The sequence below is a fragment of the Prunus dulcis genome, chromosome 1 (genome assembly GCF_902201215.1).
Source record: "Prunus dulcis chromosome 1, ALMONDv2, whole genome shotgun sequence".
Taxonomy (NCBI): domain Eukaryota; kingdom Viridiplantae; phylum Streptophyta; class Magnoliopsida; order Rosales; family Rosaceae; genus Prunus; species Prunus dulcis.
In genome coordinates, this window is record NC_047650.1 from 37,993,154 (window position 1) to 38,002,554 (window position 9,401).

Below are 9,401 nucleotides of genomic sequence, written 5' to 3' on the forward strand. Positions count from 1 at the left end.
ATCAGTGGCAAACTCAATAATTCACTCATATAAATATTGGATGATGAGGTCTCAAGTGCAAACCTGAATACTCGCAATCACTTAAGTTTCAAACCCTTGACAAACTTATTATACAGAAATTAACAAAATCATTTTTGTTGGTTAGTAGCCTAGACCTAGAGAAGTCCTTCCTCGGATGCCAAATCTTCTGGTATCAAAATAAGGTTATATGCCATTTGGTTGTAAAGATTTGATATTCTTTCGGTGATCCCCCAAATCCAATAATAATATTTAAAAAAACCAAATATCCAAAAACAAACAAAAAAACAAAAAAACAAAAAAACAAAAATCAATCATCAAATGATTTAGAAGATGAGAATATTTTTTTCTAGGGGGAATAAGTAAAAGTTGATTGTGGAACCAGATTACATTAGCTTAGATTCAAAGTTATGGTGGACATGGTCAATATTGCTACTATTTACACGTGTACCCAATTAGTAAATATTTACTTTGTTTTTATTTAATCTCGGACGCAAAATAGTCATAAGAAATTTTTCATGAAATAAATAGGACCAATGACTTTCGGAAAATAGAAGCTTCTGACATTTACCCCAAACAGATTTAAGCATTTTAATCAGGACAAATCAACTTTTTGATAGGCAGCCAAGACAAATCGTAATCAAGGAGATTATCATCTAATAATTGGATTTAGGGATGAAATCTTCTGCCCTTTACGATTCTGTAGGTTGAATTTTCACGCGAGTAATAACTCCTTGACGTCAACCTAGACCCCAGAAATCTACAGTAGGATTTTAAACTCTTTTACCTCTATTTTTTACTTTTGGCTTGCAAGCTATATGACCTAGCTTCTGCATCCACAGTTAATAAGAGGGATTTATTATTGTGGGCATGAGAACATAAATCTTAGTTTAGTTTACTTATTATTTATTCAACCGTGAAGATTATAAATGTAAACAACTAAATACATTGAGTTTTACTTTTTTATACAAACGATAGTCTAAATTACAGGAAAGAGGGTTTCTCACACACACACAATTAAATGCATTGATGTTTAACAAACGGAAAATGCAATGGGGACAACAAATGAGATAAGCTTAACAAAAAATGGATAGATCAATAACACCATAATACCAAATTAGACTCTTTGTTATTTAATCAAAGTGCTTTAAAATTCCAAAAATTTTCAAATTTGCTTGCTCTGTAACTTGAACAAAAAAAAACAAGAGTGAAGGGGTTGTAACTTGTAACTATCTAAAAAAAAAAATAGGTTGTATTTTTGGTACGAAAGGAGAGAAAAAAAGGTTGAATATCTTCTTCATGCAATACAATTGTACAACCAACTCTTTTGATTTGGCTACAATGTACCCACCTAAAACGTTCAAAATAAAATTTAATGAACGACTAATAAGGGTTGATTAGCACTATTTTTAAATTACATGGATAAGCATCTAATTACATTGAGCATTCACAATGGGCTCCATAAACCACCTTCTTAGACAAATTTTAGGGATGAATCGTAAAAATGCAACTTCAACCACGCTCCCTATCCACCTCCTAAAATATGGAGTCCTCTAGGAGTTCCTAAATATGAGGAGAGAGAAAAAACTCCTAGTGGCTCTTTATAATGTAATGCTGCTTTATTTAATGAGTATTCCAAACCTTTATTTAATGCTAACTTTTTCTTTGTTTTTTAAATAGAGATGACCAATCAAAAAACAGTTATAGCATTTATGACTCTCCAAATTAAGGAGTATGGTTGGAGTTGAAATTTTTTAGAGAGCTCCTCAAATAGTTTTCTTATATTTTTAACTAAATTTTAGCTAAGAAATAGAGAGCATCATTGTGAATGCTCTTAGGCATCCAGATGTGTTCATAAGCATCTAATTTTAGGCCTTTTTTACAAGGTAGTTGCAATTTTAAATGAAAAAGTTATCCAATCAATTTCATTATATTTAAAACAAAAACAAAAAAGAAAAGAAAGAAGTTTCCAATACATAAGAAAAGTACCCAAACGCCAGCGCAATTGCCAAAGTCCCAAGTCAAAGACGTGAAAGCCATTAACCATCCCCCGTCAAACATCCAAACGCCCCCGCCGCTCACTAACCACTCCCTCCCCAACACGCGTCCCCAGACGCGTTTCCCACGTGTCGCTCTCCCACGACCCAGCCGGCTGCCTTCTCCACCTTAACCCCTCCCTCCTCCCCGCACCCAATCCCACCCCATCCTCAAGAGAGAGAAAGTCACAACTCATCACAGACACAGTGGCCCAACCGCCTCATATTTGTTTAAAACAACGAGAGAGAGAGAGAGAGAGAGAGAGAGAGAGAGAGAGTTGTTTGTATTGACCGCTCCGTCACCGTCGCTCCCTCCGAAACCCCAACTCCTTCCTCTTTATAACCGTTTCTCCCATTTTCACGCGGAACTCGCTTTATCCGTTTCGCTCTCTCTCCTCAATCCCAATTCCCAACGCAAATTGCTGAAAATTAAAAATTAAAAATCTAAATGAAACCCCTAACAATAATCCCAACCGCAACCGTAACCGCCGCCGTTCTCTGCCGCCACGCCAGCACCACGGCCCGAGCCCAATTTCAGCATCCCCCAACTCTTTCCGTATAATTCCATATGCATCCCTTCTGCTGCGTCTCCACGCTCTCCGATCACTCCTCGGACCTCCACATGTCCTCCTTCGGCTCCAGATCCGACACGCACATCCGCCCCGCGAAACTCGACCCGAATAGCAATCATAGCAACAGCTTCAGCCATTCCAGCGCCGACTACGGCCGCCTCAGCCAGCGGACCACGGCGGCAGCGGCCGCGGCAGCCGTCGCAGCCGCAGAAGTTGTGGCTCGGCCGCCCTCGGCTCGGGAGCAGCCGGTAGACGTCAAGATAAACGACATCGTCGGGAATGGCGTTTCGGGGATTCTGTACAAGTGGGTGAATTACGGCAAAGGGTGGCGGCCGAGGTGGTTCGTGTTACAGGATGGAGTGTTGTCGTATTATAAGATTCACGGCCCCGATAGGATAGTCGTTAGCGTTGAGACCGAGAAAGGCTCGAAAGTCATCGGCGAAGAATCGATGCGGAGGATTTCGAGGCACAGGAGGAATGGCACTCCTCACCAGCTTCGTCGCAAGCCCTTCGGCGAAGTCCATCTCAAGGTTCTCAGCTTCTCTTGATTTTCATTTTCATTTCTTGGCTTCAAAATTTTCATTTCTGTTTATACGTTTTGATTCATTTCTTCGTCGATTATCAAGAATTAGAAGTATATGATTTCTCTCTATTTAAATCTTGTTTTCATTTCGTTTCCTATTTTAATTTTAATCGGAATTCTAAAGTGATCGGCATTTTCCTCGTTGGTCGTATATTTTTTAAATAAATAAAAAATTAGTATTTGATTAGATGAGATTTTAATTTGATTAAATTCTGCTCAATTTTGTTTTATTTTATTATTTTGGTTGATTCTAATCTAATTTTGTGATTTGATGAACTCATTCACAGGTTTCGAGCATCCGCGAAAGCAAATCAGATGATAAGAGATTCTCGATCTTCACAGGCACCAAGAGGCTGCATTTGAGGGCAGAGTCGCGAGAAGATCGATACGCGTGGGTGGAAGCATTGCAGGCTGTGAAAGACATGTTCCCACGGATTTCTAACAGCGAGTTGATGGCTCCGGTGGACAATGTCGCCGTTTCAACCGAGAAACTTAGGCAGCGACTTGTGGAAGAAGGTGTGAGGGATGCAGCCATTCAGGACAGTGAACAGATAATGAAGACTGAGTTTGCAGCGCTACAGAACCAGCTCCTACTGCTCAAGCAAAAGCAGTGGCTCTTAATCGACACGCTGCGACAGTTAGAGGTATGGAAACCTTATGCCCATTGAAATTCGGAGTCTTCTTCTTTGGTTTCCTACCATGCAGAAATCCTTTCTTTTTTTTCCTTCAAATCACCAAGTAAATTGCTAGGAGGCTGTTGGCGTAGTGTGTTTCAGCTTTGTGGAGTAGTCATTTGTTGTGATTCGTTTGTGCAGAATGGGAGATAGCGGCTATTTTTCTTTCTCAAAATTTTGTAAATTTTTTTAATATAATCAATCTTATTAATTGTGTTTTTGTTGTCTTTTGGCTTGAGTGATGCGAGTGTTAATCGAAGGACATTATTTAGTATCAGTGCCTTAATTTAAAGGAATCATGGCAAGGTCACTACACCAGAAGATGACATTGATACTGTACAAACCAGATCACTCTTGTTTAGTTTCTGTCCTTACTATTATGAAAAATTTAAAAGCTGTCCGAATGACTAAAAGTTGGTCAATTCTAATTATATATTTTCTAGGTTGTTTGTCTGAAAATCGACGTGGGCTGAGAGTCTTTAGTATAGACCTGTGGTTTTCTCTCTGGGATTTTCTTGTGGCATGGGTAATGCGATATCTGTTCAAGGACTGATGAGTTATTTTAAACAGGTCGAAGTAGTATCCTTCCACAGTTCCAGTAATATTAGGATGTTTATCGGTTTTTGAAGGCTAAATGTGGAGTGTTTAAATGACGCCACATCAACTTTACGGTGATGGTTGTTAGTTCTTTTTAGATTGCTGAAAAGCACTAACTTTAAAGAGTGTTGAAGAGTTATTTCATTTAGGGCAATCTGAATATTATTTGGCATCCATGTTTTCTTGTTTTGACAAGTGATATCTTGTAGTATTGTCTTTGTATGAAGCATGGTCTCTCGTAGATTTATGCTACATCCTGTTTCTTTGGTGGTCTATGTTTTGGAATAAGCTGATTTAATTGAAAAACAGGAGTTGATGATCTATATATGCATCTGGATCATATTAATTTGGTGTATTGAAAGACCACTTCTCTGTATGGGGTTTCTACCAGGAAACATATTGTAGTTGCATTTTCAAATTTCACCTGTCTTTTTTTAAGAGTAATCTGTGGTAACACTTGACAAGTAAGCCAGTCACCATTTCTGTCTCTTCTTACGACTTTCATAGCCATTTCGTTACCTTCTTGACTGTTTACCTAATAGCTTTGTTGAGGTCAAGACTGACTAATGTTCCTGATTGAGTGTGAGGCTTCACCTCATCTAACATCAACATGTTTGAGGATTAAAAAGTACTTTCATCAAATCGAAAATGCCTTAGAAGACTAACCTACTTTCCCCATACCCCACTTTCACAATATTAGCACCTGTAAAATTACCCCACTTACTCTTTAAAAAAGGCATATATCATTGAATGTCGGATTGATCTTACACACATACGCCAGTATATCATTGAATGAGAAAAGTAAAGAAAAATGTCCTCATTACCTAAAAGAAAGAGAGGTGTGCTAATGACATTTTAATAGATGCCAAAAAAGGGACACTAGATAATTGTACAATGCCGCTCATCTCACTCATGTATATAAGCGTTTTTTTAATGAGGTATCTTTTGTTCATACAAAGGTTGCTTCCTTAAGAGTTTTAACTTCTGGTAAGGGGATTTTATTCCTCATTTACTTATTTGTTTCTTGCTAATAAAATGGCTATTTATACTGTATTGTGTAGACAGAAAAGGTAGATTTGGAGAATACAGTGGTTGATGAGAGCCGTCAGTTGAAAGATGGTGGGGCTTCTGCTAGATCAAGGCAAGACAAATTCAGTGGTAAGCATTGAGGTAGAAGTTTAACAACACGTATTTCTTGTTTCCTGTAACAAGTTATATATGTTACTTAAATTGCCTTTCTTCCAACCTCTCTTTGCATTTGTAATATTAGAATGTGCCGGACTCTGTGCCATGTGAAATGATGTGTTCTAATATATTCTCTAGGTTTTACGTCATGCTTCCTTTTGCTAATTTAATCCTGCATTGGTATTAATTTTTCAGAAGGAAGTGCAAGTGACTCTGACGAGGATAATGGAAGAGTTGATGATGCTGCAGAGGAAGAAACTGATGAAGAGGACAATGCTTTCTTTGATACTCGTGATTTTCTTTCATCAAGTTCTTTCAAAAGTAATGGGTCCGAATATCGGATGTCATCTGTCTCTTCAGATGATGAAGGGATAAATGCCATTGAATCAGAAGATGGTATCGATCCATCCATGAGATCAGTTGGAGCTAACTTTCCTTTCATCAAGCGGCGTAAGAAATTGCCTGACCCTGTTGAAAAAGAGAAGAGTGTTAGTCTTTGGTCAATGATTAAGGATAACATTGGGAAGGATCTCACAAAAATCTGTCTTCCTGTATACTTTAATGAGCCTCTGTCTACTCTACAAAAAGGTTTTGAGGATTTGGAATACTCATACCTCCTTGATCGAGCTTATGAATGGGGTAAAAGGGTAAGACCTCAAAGCCATCCGCATTGCAATGCTAGTCTCCTGCCTCCCAACAATAGCTTTCTTAAATGTGTTAGATTAGCACAGTGCTCTCTTAACTTATTTTTGGCTTTCCTTGAAGCCTTGCAGGGTAATAGTCTTATGAGGATTCTTAATGTGGCTGCTTTTGCGGTTTCTGGATATGCATCAACTGAAGGAAGGATTTGCAAGCCATTCAATCCATTATTGGGGGAAACATTTGAGGCTGACTATCCAGACAAAGGCCTCCGGTTTTTCTCAGAGAAGGTGTGAAAAAGTCTTATAACAATCAATCTCATATACTATTCTCGTGTAGACCTGTTCTGTTTGAATATATTTACGTTGTGAGAATTAGGCCACATGATGCTGTCCTATTGAGGTGGACGAGATTAATATATTCAGCTGAGTGGTGCATTTATCAAGTATTTCATACTAAAATACGCTTGGATTGTGACACCCAAACATGATCGTAAAGAATCTTACTTGGTCAATGAGAACATTGAATCTTGAAGTTAACATCACCATTTGATCAATGATGAACAATTTTTAACTTTTGATATGCAGTTGTGGGAAGAGAAAAGTATTGTCACCCAGTGAAGCTAGTTTCAGATTTTTAAAAAACGTTTAAGTTGATTTTGATTAAATATAAATCAAAACATCCATTTATTGAGATTTGAAAGTTTGAAACTCCCCAGACAGCCTGAATTCTGAATAGGTAATCTGATAAATGAGAAAGGTATAATGTATCGGAAAGAAATGAGCCTTGTTTGAGCAGAGAGGTGAAGTAACTATAAGAAAACCCAGGGGGTGGGGGAGATATTTGTGGTAGTCCCTATAAAAAATAAAAAAAAATTAGGCATCCCTTTTAAAATTCCCATTATTGTTCTTTTTCTACTATGTATCAAATAGTAAAGGTTCTTATATTTTGGGTGTCAGGTTAGTCATCACCCCATGATAATTGCTTGCCACTGTGAGGGTAAAGGATGGAAATTCTGGGGAGACAGCAATTTGAAGAGTAAATTCTGGGGTCGCTCGATTCAGCTTGATCCTGTTGGTGTTCTGACCTTGGAATTTGATGATGGGGAAGTTCTTCAATGGAGTAAAGTATGTAACCCAGCAACTCAGGGATTGTGTTCATTATTTTCTAAGTTCATGTCTAAAAGTGAACTCTTTTTGGCCAGGTTACGACATCCATTTACAACCTCATTTTGGGAAAGCTGTACTGTGATCACTATGGTACGATGCGAATACAGGGAAAGCATGAGTTTTCATGTAAGCTGAAATTTAAGGAGCAGTCTATCATTGACCGAAATCCTCACCAGGTACTTTTTTCTTTTTCAATTGTATTTCATTTAAGTTGATCACGCCAGCATGTTATTAAGTGAAGCAGGAAAAAATTTTGCTTTCTAGCTTTTGCCAATATTTCAGACAACTTTGAATCTGCAGATAGAATAATTTTTTTTTTTTTGTCAAGCTGCAGATAGAATATGATTACTAAATGGTTTTGATATATATATATTTTTTTAGGAGGGGCTTTGTTATATAACTATCGAGTCAGCAGCCAGTTTACATAGACTAATGTTGGTGGTGGTTGTGTTTCTGTAAATTTATTTCAAAATTTAAGTTAAACTTAAATTGGGTTTTAGAAGGCTGTAATTTTTCAAATTAGAGAACAATGGTGTGTGATATTATGATTTTATGCTGGGGGAACTGAAGAAACAAATGATAAGAAACACCGTCAGCAATTTGTGAAAGCGAACTTAAGTTTCAGTATATGCCCAATTTGGTAACAGAGAACTCCTTTATTCAGAAAGGAGAAATGACTGAAGAGTTGCCTTGTGAGTTTTATCAGACAGTCCTGTCTTTTCTTTTTCCTTATCAGGTTGGGAAAAAAGTGTGGACATTTTGCAGTTCACCTCATTTTACCACCTTTCTTCATACAGAAATACTTCTGATGTTTTTGAAAATGTTTAGGAAATTAAAGGAAAAAGACATGAATCTTTTATAAAAAAGAATGGAACATCTTGACCAAAAATAAAATAAAAAACATGACATGAAATCTTCTAACTACTTGTATGTTTTCCGCTTTTCTCCATTAGGTACATGGTATAGTTCAAGATAGGAATGGGAAAACGGTAGCAACAATGTTTGGAAAATGGGATGAGAGCATGCACTATGTGAATGGAGACTGTTCAGGGAAGGGAAAAGGATCTGATTCTTTATCTGAAGCCTGCCTGCTCTGGAAGAGGAGCAAGCCACCCAAGTTTCCAACCAGATATAACTTAACACGCTTTGCCATCACAATGAATGAACTCACCCCTGGACTTAAGGTAATTATTTTGACGAGTGTGTTCCTTAGTTTGATCTATCTTGTGTAGATGGTGGTGGTATGGAAAGTACGGTTTGAAACGATGACTGCTAGCAGTTTATGATTCTTCAAGTTTACTGACATGCAGGAGAAGTTGCCCCCAACAGATTCAAGGCTCAGACCCGATCAAAGGTATCTGGAAAATGGGGAGTATGAAATGGCAAATGCTGAGAAGTTGAGGCTAGAGCAGAGGCAACGGCAGGTAATATTGCATTTTCGAATATACAAGTATCAACATTTTTTTTGTAGTTGTGTTTTGCATCTTTTCCATGTAAAACTATTACGAGTCAGTTTAAGCTTCTTGTAACAATGGTATTTATTGGTTTGTTGTAATTGATGGAATGCTGCTTTGATCGGGATTCAGGCTCGAAAGATGCAAGAGCAGGGTTGGAGGCCGCAGTGGTTTGCAAAGGATAAAGGAAGCGACACATACCAGTACATCGGTGGATATTGGGAGGCAAGAGAAAAAGGACATTGGGATTCATGTCCTGATATTTTTGGGCAAGTCCCTTGTGAACCGCTACTTGAGTAAAAAGCTACATTGCCCTTGTGGTTTACTAATTCTTTTTTCATTTTTTTTTTACTCAATGGGGTGGTGAATACTGCTGATTGATTGCAAGCAGGTAAAAAAGGGTCCCCCATGATCTGCATATAAAGTATATTGAATGAAAGGTCTTGCCAGTCAATAAAATGAAATTCTTTCACA

The 9,401-nt window shown here is 37.8% G+C and overlaps 1 protein-coding gene across 1 annotated transcript; it reads left to right on the top strand.

The window, feature by feature from the left end:
- The first annotated feature begins 2,221 nt into the window (after nucleotides 1–2,221).
- Nucleotides 2,222–9,401, top strand: LOC117622730 (oxysterol-binding protein-related protein 1C). Its single transcript, XM_034353498.1, has 10 exons — nucleotides 2,222–3,156; nucleotides 3,497–3,853; nucleotides 5,542–5,638; nucleotides 5,861–6,312; nucleotides 6,439–6,594; nucleotides 7,264–7,431; nucleotides 7,509–7,649; nucleotides 8,427–8,657; nucleotides 8,784–8,897; nucleotides 9,060–9,401. The coding sequence occupies exons 1-10, from the start codon at nucleotides 2,623–2,625 to the stop codon at nucleotides 9,225–9,227; spliced, it is 2,418 nt and encodes an 805-aa protein (XP_034209389.1). The 5' UTR covers nucleotides 2,222–2,622; the 3' UTR covers nucleotides 9,228–9,401.

Bases quoted from the DNA above. Each gene is read 5' to 3' on its own strand.
- LOC117622730 (XM_034353498.1), top strand. From the start codon at position 2,623: ATGCATCCCTTCTGCTGCGTCTCCACGCTCTCCGATCACTCCTCGGAC. The intron at 6,313-6,438 runs GTAAGACCTCAA...GAAGCCTTGCAG, and splicing joins CTTATGAATGGGGTAAAAGG to GGTAATAGTCTTATGAGGAT. The intron at 8,898-9,059 runs GTAATATTGCAT...ATCGGGATTCAG, and splicing joins TAGAGCAGAGGCAACGGCAG to GCTCGAAAGATGCAAGAGCA.